We start from the raw sequence: 15,123 nt of genomic DNA, 5'->3' as shown, positions 1-15,123 counted from the left end.
TGGGTAGCGAGAATTACTTTTCGAGAATCCAATTTTTGAATTTCGGGGTGTATTTAGCTTCTACTTGAGAAGCATACAGATGATCGTTTTTGCAAAACAACAAAAGCAATTCAACTTTTTTTTTCCTTGGGATGCTCTCCTATTTCTGAAATTCTATACTTCAAAAATGCATCGCCTTGTCCGTGGGTTCTGACGTCCCCAACGTCCCCGAGTCCCCACATCCCCTGTCTTCGCGTCCCCGCTCACTTTTCGACACAGCCAATAATAATCACTACTTTGAGAGCAGAGGAGAAGTCATTTCACATTGAGAGCACACACTGTAATTATTGTTTATCAGAGAAATCTAGTGAATAACAGCAAAAAGACATAGTAAATATTCCAAAATTTGTGTGGGCCCTGGAAAGATAGCAACTGTATGCCTCAAGTGTAGACCACCAGCATAAACCTTCAACAAATGCTACAAGATAGAGCATTTAAACTGGTAGCTGTTTCCCAGGAATACAAATTCAATATGCCAAAAGAATATGGATAAGCTAACAATTATCAATAAAGTTGGGTGGGATAAAAATCTACTTTTTGATAACACACAAGGTATTTTATAGACTTCTTGTGCAGTCTTCTCTTGCTTGATAAAGTCACTGTGTACCGATCAAGACAAGGGAAAAGTGATTTCTTCAGACAGAAAACTCGGCAGTTTTTTCCATTTCAAGTGAAATTGTATTTCCACATTCATTCATTTTTTTAGCCCATCGAATCTTTCCAGATCCATCGGGACGGGAATAACTCAATATCGCCGGTTCACGGCATCTGTAAAATTTATAGTCGGTCCTTCTCATTAAAACCTGGTGAATTAGTGGAACTTTCTGGTAGAAACCACGCTTATCTAGCGTGAATAGTAACTGTTTTTGGGCTTGATTGTCCGGGCAGCGAATTAGGTGACCGAGATATTTCCTTTGCACTGATTTTACGAAGTCTGATACTGGAATGGTGTTGCAAACGGCGTGGAGTTTCGTGGTTGACCATTTGAGATTCTCGTCATTATGACTTGCGCTTTTAGCGCAGGCCCAACCGTTTCGGATCATCGAACGGAGAAATTGGTTGTACACAGCGTAGATTCTGTCAAAGTTTCATGCTGTAATTGTCCAGCATTGGCAGCCGTAGGCGAGACAGGACATCACTTCGGCGTTAAAGGCTAGGATTCTTGTAGCAAGCCTGATTTTTTTAATTGCAGAAGAATCTTTTTCTGGATGCAAATTTGGCCTTAGCTTGTTCAATACGCATGTTGATTTCTGCCTCACCGGTGTCATTGTTATCGAACTGGATTTGAGCGCTGAGGTAACGAAACTGTTCGGTGTTTTGGACCGTTTTGTTATCAAGCTGGATGATGGAACTTGGGTAGGATGCAAATGAAGACGGCACCGTTGAGGAAGAAGACGCGGTTGTTTTGGGTTGGAGTCTTGGAGAAATTGAAAATTTGATATCATGGTCTCGGTTTTGGTTGGATTGACCATCAGCGAGTATTGCCCAAATGTCCTTGATAGCTCGGATGTCGCTGTATCGAGTGAGTTTTGTGACTTGGTCAGCAATACCAGGTCACCTGCATAACCGCACCAGGACAGGGTGTGTTCACCTTTTGGAGTGTTTCTCGGGTCTCGGTCAGCGGCTGGAATGGCGTGCGAGTTACTTCGGTAACGGTATGTGAAAAAATCAATGTCGAGAGCCCGTGCGAGTTCCATAAAATCTCGCATGCATACGTTGAACAGGAGTGAAAATAATACTGGCCTCTCGGGCCCTCCCTGCTTCGTACAACTAGTTGAGGGGAATGTTGCTGTTGGTCCAGCCTTTGGGAATCTGCAGTAAGTTCGACTGTACAGATGCTGGAGAATATCCAGCCGTGGTAGGTCCAGGCCAGGTGGAAAACGCGTTCGTACGCTGAGAAACATTGTTTAACAACATAATTTTTCATAAGCCGCACTGCAGTCAACAAATGAAGTAAATAGTGGCTCCCGGTTTGCTCTAGAGACTTGTTGAGACTTGCTTTTTTTTTCGAGTAGAAAAATTCCGTTATTTGTTGATTTGCCCTGCAAAAAAACGTTTTGATGGTAGTGTATTTGCACTCGAAGCCAGCGTTCAAGCCCGTGTAGTATGATAGATATCGTAAGCTTGCAAATTGCCGATCCAACGCTCAGTCCACACCACATGGTCGTGCATGAACGCGGGTTTTTTCGTTTCCACAAGCACGCCAGGTTCGAAAATGACCATTCTTCAGGTACCTGTCGAGGGCGCCAGACCTCGAGAATTAGCTGGTACAGCTCCTGTAGAAACTGTGGGCAGTCTCGGGCGTGTTTCAGGAACTCGCTCGGGATATCACTACTGGCTTTACGGTTTTTTGCTGTTTTACAGGCGTCGTAAACCTCGTCTACAGTTGGTGGATCGTGGTTCACCGGATTTTGTACTGAAAGTTGCTGTAGGTTTGCAATAAATTGCGGCGGAGGTTGTGAGATGAGAGCAGCGGGTGTACTTTGAAGTGGCGGTGCTGCGAAGTGCTCCTTGAAGCGTGTGAAGACTGTGTGAGTAGCTTGTCCGGCCTATAAACGTCAGACGGTACTGGTTTGAAGGTTTTTTCCGAGCGCTGGAAGGTGGCAAAAACCTTCTCGATATGAAGATTAACCGCGTTCATGTTGATTCGAGAAGCTTCGTTGTCGTAGAAGATGTTACGAAGTTGCCGTGAACATGCTCAAATGTCTCCGTGTACCTGCCGGATCGCAGCTGGATCGGCGTTGTCCATATGTAACTGATCTTTTCGTGACCGGAGGTCTCGCAGTAGCTGATCATCAGCCCATGGGGCTTGAGCTTGGTCACGCGTGTATTTTGGGAGTGTTACCCTGGTCAAATAAACTGTTGAGTTAATTGTTATTCACTTTAATTTGCTTCCAAGGTTGTTGAAATTCTTTTGGAAATAGAAAACAATAGAGTCATTGGCAGACATGGGCATTTGGAAAAATCTGATCATTCATCGGTTTGTAAATTAGATGTTATTTCAATAGTAAGAAAATTAAAGGATTGTCAAGAAGTTGAATAAGGATGAGTGTATTGTCTTATCAATTACCACATCTCCCAGGTGTAAAATCAAAGTGATCATGAAAATAATGGTAATTGACATTAAAAGTGTCCCTAAGTACCTGGTTCCATCACTGTCTTGTTGTAAAAAATTCAAATTCAAGAGAGAAATTATAACACAGTGATCGGGTGCTTCAGTCTCTTTAAAATTTTCATTTTAGAGTTAAACTGATTATTTCCACAGTTTTTATTGTAGAGCAGTCAAAATAGTAATAATGGTAGCTGACATTTTAAAAGTGTCCCCAATTACGTGGTTCAGTAAGTGAGTGTACTCTTGTAAAGAATTCAAGATAGAAATAATACAGTGATCGGGTACTTCAGTCTCTAAAATTTTCATTTTAGAGTTAAACTGATTATTTCCACAGTTTTTATTGTAAAGCAGTCAAATTAGACTTAACAAGGAGTAATATTATTGTCCATCCTCTGTGGTCAGAAGTGATCATAAATAGACACATGCAACAGGATCTTGTGACCTTTTGAAACCAGTGCGCATGACAAATCAAAATACATTGTATTGTTGCTCATAGCCATTTGAGTTGTTTCAGTGGCATATTGGGATTTCTTTATTGGTGTTCCCCACCCTTCCCTCCCTCTGTCCACTGATTTTATCAGTGCTGTGATCGCTGCTCACTCTCTTGACCCCTTGTACATGGGAGTTCTTTGCATTTTGCTAGATTTCTAGCGTTTGCCAGCCATAAGAGCAATTTTCCTTCTAGAAGCTGGCTGCTACTAGACATTTCAGGCAGCCATTACCAATAAAGTACACATAGCTGGTGATTCACAGTAATCACCAGCTAAGAAAAAACTCCTTTCACTTTTTTTTTTCCAACAGAAGACACCAGTCCTTAAAAATACCAGTTGTTGTAACAGCACCCTAAGTTTTTGCTCCCAAAAACCCACCTGCCTCTCCAGATGTCTTCATTATACACTCCCACTCATTCAGTTTGTCCTTAATTGTGTCGTCACCATCTTTCCACTGCTTCAGAAGTTCTTTGAAATGTTCCTCATCCCATGGATCCATTTCTTGTTTCTCTATTTCACGAATGGCATCTTCATATTCAGCTCCACCCAATCGTACCAGTGTGTTCTGAATCTGCTCTCTATACTTACAGAACGTTGCATCACTAACAGAGGCCTCTCCAGCATGGGCTGATAGTGCATTCACACAATACTTCAACCGTACAATGTCAGACTCACAGCTGGCATCAAGCGAATGAGGAAGTAGATCCCAGCCAGAGGATGGAGGAGTCAGGTTACAGATTGTTCTCAGAAGCACAATCAATAGAGAAGAGTCAAAGCCTGTGGATGATACTGAAGAGGGTTTAATTGGATACAACTGACTCCACTGCACTGGATTGAGGATTCCTTCTTTTCGAAGAGACTGAAGCTTAGAGTGCGCTGGCTCATTTTTCAAGGCACTGCAAAGGTCTTGAGGATGAATTGTTCTGTCAAACACATCCCTCAACACTTGTGACCCCAGCTTGACCAGAAGGCAACATAGCAGCGTGTACTTGGTTTTTCCATCAACAGCACCTGAAAAAGTGTCAGAAAAGATCTCTAAGGCATCATTCTGGTTACTAAAGGCCATCATCATAAAGACCTCATTTAAGGTGAGTTTGCTTCAGTTTTCATGATTTTCTATGAATAACCATTGCTACTTTCATTTGAAAATTCAATATGATCAAGTCACCAGTGATCCCAAGACAGCTCAGAAGAAGGGTAGTTTCCCACCCACAAGTTACGGATTCAAATCCTGTTTAAGCCGACATTTTTCAGGCTTTACGTTTGTTACTTACTGCTCAAGTAATTTTCATAACTGTGATAGGCTTCTGCAGCTCAAACGTGTGTCTATTGTGTTTAGTCCAATCACATCTTCACATGTGCTTAACAGGTTTGAATGCAAGAGTGACTCAACACAAACATGTAACAACAAAATTAAATTTTTTAATGGTGACATCAACAGAGAGTCTAAATTTTACTACCAATGGACAAAACAAAAAAGAGCTTTGGTTTACTAACTTAAAACAAGCAGTAAACCAATTCCAACAACTTCCTGCTTCCCTACATACGAGTTATCAACAACAGCAGCTGCAACAATAAAAATATCTGACTGACCTATCTATTTTGCTGACAATACACATAAAGACATTAGACTAAGACGGGTCAAAATGCACCAATCACTATTTTACAGTCTTCATGGCCAATGACATCAAGGCTCAACTAGCAATCAACCAATAACATCATGACTTTGATAACCACTCACTGCATCAATGACTAGAGTATTAATACCATCTACTGGCACTACACAAATCACTTGACTTTGAAGATGACTAATCCACTCAGATACATGTAATTTGTCTAAACATCAGTCAATGTCAACCTTGAAAGTGACCTTCACCACGAGTGTGTAAATGCGATACAGGTCTGCCGCTCATGTTATATATATTACATCGACTTTCATCACAGAAAGTCAACCACATGACTGCTAAAGATTGTACTTCTAGAGTGCAATAACATTATTTTTCTAATTTTCACGGTCACAACTCAAAAACCGATTTCTCACAAATTATGTACAGCTGTAGTGTACGATGTCTACAAATGCACTGTCAGTATAGTTTTTGGTCATGGGCATTTTCCTTTTTGAGAAAAAGCAGATTAAGAATTCCTGCTGCAATTACCATTTTTTTCACCATTCAAAATAATTCAGTTACGCTTACTTTACTGTCAAACTTTCCTAAAAGAAGCAATTCGGATCAGCTCAAGACCTCCTAAAAGCTATTTTATAGTATCATCGAGACATCCAGCTACGCGACTTTTAAGAAATTAGAATCTTGTTTAATTTTGCACCCACTTTTCACTAAAGTAACTTCAAGACATCTTTCAGTGATCTGTATGAAGTAGTTACCTTGTTCACGATGAGTGTGTGTGCTGCTTCCTGTAGCTGCTGCTGAAACAACATCAGCACAGCTTGCTTCTGGCTGCACACGATCTATCATAAAATGATCAACATGGTCTGTTGTTAGGTTAATAAAACAAGCTACAGCAATAATTTCATTGGCTCTATCAAATACAAACGAGAAGCCCTTAAGACATTGACTGCAAAAACTACCCTGCTAAAATTGAAACGAAAATTGATTATTTAACTAAATATTACTCTAGGCTATTAAAGATGTATTAAAGAAATTAAGCAAATCCTAAAAAATTACAGACATCACTCAACAAAGAGTAACGTGAGTCAGTGAATGATGAAAACAGCAGAAATGTTAAAGACTTTGACAATAATAATGGCTGTGTCGAAAAGTGGGCCAGGGACGTGAGGACAGCGGACGGGGGGACTCGGTACATGCCAATTTATGAGCTCAGTGTCTAGCCTTAACACACTGGAGTCAAGAGTTACTTGGGGTGCGTTTGATTGGGAATTCCAGATTTACAATGTAGATCTTAAAATCTGGATCTTCGGATTTCCAACTGAACACAAAATCTGAAAACGGATTTTGTCGCAGATTCACCAATCGGAAATCCATGTCGGGTAAGGATTTCAATTAACAAAATCTGTCACAAAATCCGTTTTCAGTTTTTGTGTACGATTGAAAATCCGAAGATCCGGATTTTAAGATCTAAATCCGGACTTCCCAATCAAAAGCACCCTTATCTTCTGGTCCGGGGGTGGTACTTTACAAATTTCTGGGTGGGGGATGTGCCGCTGGGACCCTGGAACCCTTAGCCTATAGCAAAGCTGGTTCAGCAGAATTTTGCTACCCTGTACTAGGATAAACTCCCCCAATCCTCCCTATCCTAGAGTAGCTGTTTTTGAGAAACTACTAAGGTCACTAACACAGTCCAGCCGAAACAAAACCTGTACCACAATCGTTTCTCTCTCAAAAAGGATTTATTTATCGTTGTTCAGTTTGTTCAGTCTTTTCTTGGGTTCCTTAGTCTAGATAAAATCTTCAACCAAGTGGTTACCGTAGTTCTGTGAAGAATTATACGCTATTCTAGATCCAAATGCTCTGATTTATGTACCCTATCCTAGAGTAAACTGCTTGAAAACCATAACCTTCACAGCAGCACATACCTATAAAGCCCATTTATGGCAGTACCCCCTGTACTGCCCTGTGATGACCAACATTTTCGACAATATCAACAGTGACAACCCGAATTTTTCATGGAAGGTAACAAATTGAACAAGCGCCAGGAACTCCCACTGTCACAATGCTGGCAACATTCAAACATCAATTACATAGAAGACGTCATAACGCTCAAGTTTGTGTGCAACAACAACAACAACAACAACAATAAATGCTGCAAAGTGAAATTTCAGCTGCAGTGTCAGCAATGGGCCATTAGGTCTGTGATGGGTAGCGAGAATTACTTTTCGAGAATCCAATTTTTGAATTACGGGGTGTATTTAGCTCCTACTTGAGAAGCATACAGATGATCGTTTTTGCAAAATAACAAAAGCAATTCAACTTTTTCCTTGGGATGTTCTCCTATTTCAAAAATGCATCGCCTTGTCCCTGGGTCCCGACGTCCCCGAGTCTCCACATCCCCTGTCTTCGCGTCCCCGTCCCACTTTTCGAAACAGACAATAATAATCACTACTTTGAGAGCAGAGGAGAAATCACTTCACATTGAGAGCACACACTGTAATTATTGTTTATCACAGAAATCTAGTGAATAACAGCAAAAAGACAGTAAATATTCCAAAATTTGTGTGAGCCCTGGAAAGATAGCAACTGTATGTATGCCTCAAGTGTAGACCACCAACATAAACCTTCAACAAATGCTACAAGATGGCTTAGTGGTTATCTATAGGGCCTCCCACCACTGCGAGCCGGGGTTCAATTCTGGCCTCGGCCAGCATGTGGGCTGAGTTTCAGTCGATCTCAACCTGACTCCAGGGTTTTTCTCCGGGTACTCCGGTTTTCCTCCCTCATCAAAATTGACTCACAGCTAATTAACATCTAGCTGTGGTCCTGTGCTCTGACATCAAACATGGACTGTATAGCGGCAACCAGAGATGCCTTTGTATGCTTTCAGCCCGATGTCGTGAGCCGCGCCCTTCGCAATTCAGTCCTCCACTGCAAGTAAGGGTGACTAGCACTAGCAATATTCACTAGCAAGATTTATTAATATTTATTTAAGATAGAGCATTTAAACTGGTCGCTGTTTCCCAGGAATACAAATTCAATACGCCAAAAGAATATGGATAACCTAAGTATCAATAAAGTTGGGTGGGATACAAATCTACTTTTTGATAACACACAAGGTATTTTATAGACTTCATAATTGTGCAGTCTTCTCTTGCTTGATAAAGTCATTGTGTACTGACCAAGACAAGGGAAAAGTGATTTCTTCAGACAGAAAACTCTGAAAGTTACCGGCAGTTTTTTCCATTTCAAGTGAAATTGTATTTCCACATTCATTCATTCATTCATTCATTCATTCATTGTTTTAGCCCATCGAATCTTTCCAGATCCATGGGGACGGGAATCACTCAATATTGCAAGTTCACGGCATCTGTAAAATTTATCGTGGGTCCTTCTCAATGTTTTGAGTCTTCGAAACCTGGTGAATTAGTGGAACTTTCTGGTAGAAACCACGGTTATCTAGCGTGAATAGTAACTGCTTTCGGGCTTGATTGTCCCGGCAGCGAATTACGTGACCGAAATATTTCCTTTGCACTGATTTTACGAAGTCTGATACTGGAATGGTGTTACAAACGGCGTGGAGTTTCTTGGTTGAACATTTGAACCCGAAATTCTCGTCATTATCACTTGCGCTTTTAGCGTAGGCCCAACTGTTTTGGATCATCGAACGGAGAAATTGGTTGTACACAGCGTAGATTCTGTCAAAGTTTCGTGCTGTAATTGTCCAGCATTGGCAGCCGTAGGCGAGACAGGACCTCACTTCGGCGTTAAAGGCTAGGATTCTTGTAGCAAGCCTGATTTTTTTAATTGCAGAAGAATCTTTTTCTGGATGCCAATTTTTCCTTAGCTTGTTCAATACGCATGTTGATTTCTGCGTCACCGGTGTCATTGTTATCGAACTGGATTTGAGCGCTGAGGTAACGAAACTGTTCGGTGTTTTGGACCGTTTTGTTATCAAGCTGGATTATGGAACTTGGGTAGGATGCAAATGAAGATGGCACCGTTGAGGAAGAAGACGCGGTTGTTTTGGGTTGGAGTCTTGGAGAAATTGAACATTTGATATCATGGTCTCGGTTTTGGTTGGATTGACCATCAGCGAGTATTGCCCAAATGTCCTTGATAGCTCGGATGTCCCTGTATTGAGTGAGTTTTGTGACTCGGTCAGCAATACCAGGTCACCTGCATAACAGCACCAGGACAGGGTGTGTTCACCTTTTGGAGTGTTTCTCGGGTCTCGGTCAGCGGCTAATGGCGTGCGAGTTACTTCGGTAACGGTATGTGAAAAAATCAATGTTGAGAGCCCGTGCAAGTTCCATAAAATCTCGCATGCATACGTTGAACAGGAGTGAAAATAATACTGGCCCCTTGGGCCCTCCCTGCTTCGTACCACTAGTTGACGGCAATGTTGCTGTTGGTCCAGCCTTCGGGAATCTGCAGCAAGTTCAACTGTAGAGATGCTCAAGAATATCCATGGTAGGTCCTGGCCAGGTGGAAAACGCGTTCGTACTCTGAGAAACATTGTCCTACAACACAATTTTTCATAAGCCGCGCTGCAGTCAACAAATGAAGTAAAATTAATGGTGGCTCCCGGTTTGCTCCAGAGACTTGTTGTGACCGTTTGAGTAGAAAAATTCCGTCATTTGTTGATTTGTCGTGCAAAAAACCGTTTTGATGGTAGTATATTGGTACTCAAAGCCAGTGTTCAAGCCCGTGTAGTATGATAGATATCGTAAGCTTGCAAATTGCCGATACAACGCTCAGTCCGCACCACATGGTCGTGCATGAACGCGGGTTTTTCCGTTTCCACAAGCACGTCAGGTTCGAAAATGACCATTCTTCAGGTACCAGTGGAGTGCGCCAGACATGGAGAATTACCTGATACAGCTCCTGTAGAAACTGTGGGCAGTCTCGGGCGTGTTTCAGGAACTCGCTCGGGATCTTACTACTGGCTTTACGGTTTTTTGCTGTTTTACAGGCGTCGTAAACCTCGTCTAGAGTTGGTCGATCGTGGTTTACCGGATTTTGTACTGAAAGTTGCTGTAGGTTGGCAATAAATTGCGGCGGAGGTTGTGAGATGAGGGCAGCGGGTGCACTTTGAAGTGACGGTGCTGCGAAGTGCTGCTTGAAGCGTGTGAGTAGGTTGTCTGGCCTATAACCGTCGGAAGGTACTGGTTTGAAGGTTTTTTCCGAGCGCTGGAGGTTGGTAAAAACCTTCTCGATTTGGCGATTAACCGCGTTCATGTTGATTCAAGAAGCTTCGTTGTCGTAGAAGATGTCACGAAGTTGCCGTGAACATGCTCAAATGTCTCCGTGTACCTGCCGGATCGCAGCTGGATCGCCGTTGTCCATGTATAACTGATCTTTTCGTGACCGGAGGTCTCGCAGTAGCTGATCATCAGCCCATGGGGCTTGAGCTTGGTCACGCGTGTATTTTGGGAGTGTTACCCTGGTCAAATAAACTGTTGAGTTAATTGTTATTCACTTTAATTTGCTTCCAAGGTTGTTGAAATTCTTTTGGAAATAGAAAACAATAGAGTCATTGGCAGACATGGGCATTTGGAAAAATCTGATCATTCATCGGTTTGTAAATTAGATGTTATTTCAATAGTAAGAAAATTAAAGGATTGTCAAGAAGTTGAATAAGGATGAGTGTATTGTCTTATCAATTACCACATCTCCCAGGTGTAAAATCAAAGTGATCATGAAAATAATGGTAATTGACATTAAAAGTGTCCCTAAGTACCTGGTTCCATCACTGTCTTGTTGTAAAAAATTCAAATTCAAGAGAGAAAATAATTATAACACAGTGATCGGGTGCTTGAGTCTCTTTAAAATTTTCATTTTAGAGTTAAACTGATTATTTCCACAGTTTTTATTGTAAAGCAAGCAAATTAGACTTAACAAGGAGTAATATTATTGTCCATCCTCTGTGGTCAGAAGTGATCATAAATAGACACATGCAACAGGATCTTGTGACCTTTTGAAACCAGTGCGCATGACAAATCAAAATACATTGTATTGTTGCTCATAGCCATTTGAGTTGTTTCAGTGGCATATTGGGATTTCTTTATTGGTGTTCCCCACCCTTCCCTCCCTCTGTCCACTGATTTTATCAGTGCTGTGATCGCTGCTCACTCTCTTCCCCTTGTACATGGGAGTTCTTTGCATTTTGCTAGATTTCTAGCGTTTCCCAGCCATAAGAGCCTTTTTCCTTCTAGAAGCTGGCTGCTACTAGACATTTCAGGCAGCCATTACCAATAAAGTACACATAGTTGGTGATTCAAAGTAATCACCAGCTAAGAAAAAACTCCTTTCACTTTTTTTTTCCAACAAAAGACACCAGTCCTTAAAAGTACCATTTGTTGTAACAGCACCCTAAGTTTTTGCCCCCAAAAACCCACCTGGCTCTCCAGAAGTCTTCATTATACTCTCCCACTCATTCAGTTTGTCCTTAATTCGGTCATCACCATCTTTCCACTGCTTCAGAAGTTCTTTGAAATGTTCCTCATCCCATGGATCCAGTTCTTGTTTCTCAAGTTCACAAATGGCATCTTCATATTCAGCTCCACCCAATCGTACCAGTGTGTTCTGAATCTGCTCTCTATACTTACAGAACGTTGCATCACTAACAGAGGCCTCTCTAGCATGGGCTGATAGTGCATTCACACAATACTTCAACCGTACAATGTCAGACTCACAGCTGGCATCAAGCGAATGAGGAAGTAGATCCCAGCCAGAGGATGGAGGAGTCAGGTTACAGATTGTTCTCAGAAGCACAATCAATAGAGAAGGGTCAAAGCCTGTTGATGATACTGAAGAGGAGTTTGCTGGATACAATTGACTCCACTGCACTGGATTGAGGATTCCTTCTTTTCGAAGAGACTGAAGCTTAGAGTGCGCTGGCTCATTTTTCAAGGCACTGCAAAGGTCTTGAGGATGAATTGTTCTGTCAAACACATCCCTCAACACTTGTGACCCCAGCTTGACCAGAAGGCAACATAGCAGCGTGTACTTGGTTTTTCCATCGACAGCACCTGAAAAAGTGTCAGAAAAGATCTCTAGGGCATCATTCTGGCTACTAAAGGCCATCATCATAAAGACCTCATTTAAGTGAGTTTGCTACAGTTTGCATGATTTTCTATGAATAACCATTGCTACTTTCATTTGAAAATTCAATATGATCACGTCACCAGTGATCCCAAGACAGCTCAGAAGTAGAGTAGTTTCCCACCCACAAGTTACGGATTCAAATCCTGTTTAAGCTGACATTTTTCAGGCTTTACGTTTGTTACTTACTGCTCAAGTAATTTTCATAACTGTGATGGGCTTCTGCAGCTCAAACATGTGTCTATTGTGTTTAGTCCAATCACATCTTCACATGTGCTCAACAGGTTTGAATGCAAGAGTGACTCCACACAAAGATGTAACAACAAAATGTAATGGTGACATCAACAGAAAGCCTAAGTTTTACTAGCCATGGACAGTACAGAAAAGAGCTTTGGTTTACTAACTTAAGGACGGTGCCTACTGATTAAAGATATTTTTGCCCCTGTGTGTGATTATGTGGGAAATGTAGATCTTAACAAGAGTTATTGAAATCCAAAAAGAAAATTGGGGGTAACCACGCATTTTTTAAAGATACGAATTCATGAACAATATTTGTAAAAAGCTTTAAAAAACAAAGCAATGTATGGCATTCTTTCTCAAATTAAAGCTTAATTATCTCTCAAAAATGCATGGTTACTCCCAATTTTCTTTTTGGATACCAAGAGTACTTACTAAGATCTACTTTCTCCGGATAGTTTTAAACCGCGCAAAAATATCCCTGAATTGGTAAGCACCACCGATAGGAAATCAGAGTATCTCGAGATGTGCAGAACGTATGCGCAATAACAATAGGCACCATCCTTAAAACAACCAGTAAACCAATTCCAACAACTTCCTGCTGCCCTACATGTACATATGACTTATCAACAACAGCAGCTGCAACAATAAAGATAACTGACAGACCTAGCTATTTTGCTGACAATACACATAAAGACATTAGACTGAGATGGATCAAAATGCACCAATCACTATTTTACAGTCTTCATGGCCAATGACATCAAGGCTCAACTAGCAATCAACCAATAACATCATGACTTTGATAACCAATCACTGCATCAATGACTAGAGTATTAATACCATCTACTGGCACTACACAAATCACTTGACTTTGAAGATGACTAATCCACTCAGATACATGTAATTTGTCTTAACATCAGTCAATGTCACCCTTGACCTTCACCACGAGTTTGTAAATGTGATACAGGTCTGCCGCTCATGTTGTATATATTACATCGACTTTCATCACAGAAAGTCAACCACATGACTGCTCAAGATAGTACTTCTAGAGTGCAATAACATTATTCTTCTAATTTTCACGGTCACAACTCAAAAACCGATTTCTCTCAAATTTTGTACAGATGTAGTGTATGATGTCTCCAAATGCACTGTCAGTATAGTTTTTGGTCATGGGCATTTTCCATTTTGAGAAAAAGCAGATTTATGAATTCCTGCTGCAATTGCCATTTTTTGCACCATTCAAAATAATTCAGTTACGCTTACTTTACTGTCAAACTTTCATAAAAGAAGCAATTCAGATCAGCTCAAGACCTCCTAAAAGCTATTCTATAGTATCATCGAGACATCCAGCTACGTGACTTTTAAGAAATTAGAATCTTGTATAATTTTGCACCCAAAATAATTTCAACTTACATTAATATTTTTGTTTTAAATTGACTGAAGGTACATGTATCCTTGATATTGCATCATTTTTAACATGCAATAAAGCTCCAAATTTAACAATACTTGCACCTTTAACTCTTAAATAATAGCCTTTCAAATGATATAAAAATTTATTTGGGTAAATACACTGCATGACAGTTTACCAAATTCACGTATTTTTTACCCTAAGCTTGGACATCAAACTTCCTAATTTGCGCTTTCATCAAGTTTGAAAAACAAATGACGCTTGGGGTTTTTTTTTTTTAATAGAAACTATGTGCCATTACTGTTATCAAGATATACTGCTGTTATGTACCAGAAACTAGGAAAAAATTTACCAGAATGTTGATGTTCCTTTTTCTTCCCCTGCAATATTTCCAAACCAACACCTTTGACAACCTTCCATGCTGGTGGCTTCTTACCATGCTCTGGCTTTTTTGACATCTTCCCTCACTATGTACAAGAAAATAAAAATTGATAAGAAGTGGATCAGTGTTTTGTTCTTGGATGTGTAAAAAAAATCATTAACCCTTTGACTCCCAGGCCAGCCTGAACCAGCCATACTTAGTATTTTACTCTATCTAACGCCAGATGATTTTACTCGTCAATAGGTTGATAGGATCACCACCCTCAATCAGCCACCTGCTTACCTTGAGCTCAAGTAGAGATACTGTGTGATTTTAGAATTATCTTTTTAAAGAAGAGCAACGTTGTTGTTGTTGCTGCTGCTGGGGTGGGAGGGGAGGTAGGAACCAGGCAAGTGCTCAGGCTAGAAGTACCATTGGCAACAAGTTCAGTGTCTGCACATGCACCCTTCACACCAAGGGACTGACTGGAAAACCTGTTACCTGTACGTACTCTTAAACCTACAAAACAAGGAGAAGGGAACTTCAAGGCAGGATAGAATCAAAGGAGAAGGAAGTAACGTGCAGGCAGGTTAGGAATGGACAAAAAAAAAAAAGATTTCTGGGTAGCTTCCAGGGGGTGAACATACGCAAGGTTTCTAAGTAAAATCAATATCCAGGCCCGTGGCTGGATTTTGATCTCAGCTGGGCCAAATGCAATTAAGTCACCATTTTGAGCTTTG

The 15,123-nt window shown here is 40.9% G+C and overlaps 1 protein-coding gene across 2 annotated transcripts in view; it reads right to left on the bottom strand.

Annotated features, from left to right (window-relative positions):
• The window catches only part of LOC138032068 (NLR family CARD domain-containing protein 3-like), a 113,091-nt gene extending 98,189 nt beyond the window's left edge, over positions 1-14,902 (bottom strand). The window contains exons 1-5 of one of the 2 annotated variants that reach the window (XM_068879658.1): positions 14,687-14,902; positions 14,375-14,489; positions 11,672-12,304; positions 6,026-6,109; positions 4,021-4,653 (exon numbers count right to left, since the gene is read on the bottom strand). In XM_068879658.1, the coding sequence (XP_068735759.1) occupies positions 4,021-4,653; positions 6,026-6,109; positions 11,672-12,304; positions 14,375-14,480 (1,456 nt within the window). In that variant the 5' untranslated portion in view covers positions 14,481-14,489; positions 14,687-14,902. The remainder of the gene's footprint in view (positions 1-4,020; positions 4,654-6,025; positions 6,110-11,671; positions 12,305-14,374; positions 14,490-14,686) is intronic. The other variant, XM_068879663.1, reaches the window with a different exon arrangement.
• Positions 14,903-15,123: the final 221 nt, after the last annotated feature.

This window comes from Montipora capricornis, chromosome 2, assembly GCF_036669925.1.
Source record: "Montipora capricornis isolate CH-2021 chromosome 2, ASM3666992v2, whole genome shotgun sequence".
Taxonomy (NCBI): Eukaryota; Metazoa; Cnidaria; class Anthozoa; order Scleractinia; family Acroporidae; genus Montipora; species Montipora capricornis.
Note: the sequence above shows the minus strand (reverse complement) of the source record. Positions and strands in the feature narration are given on the sequence as shown.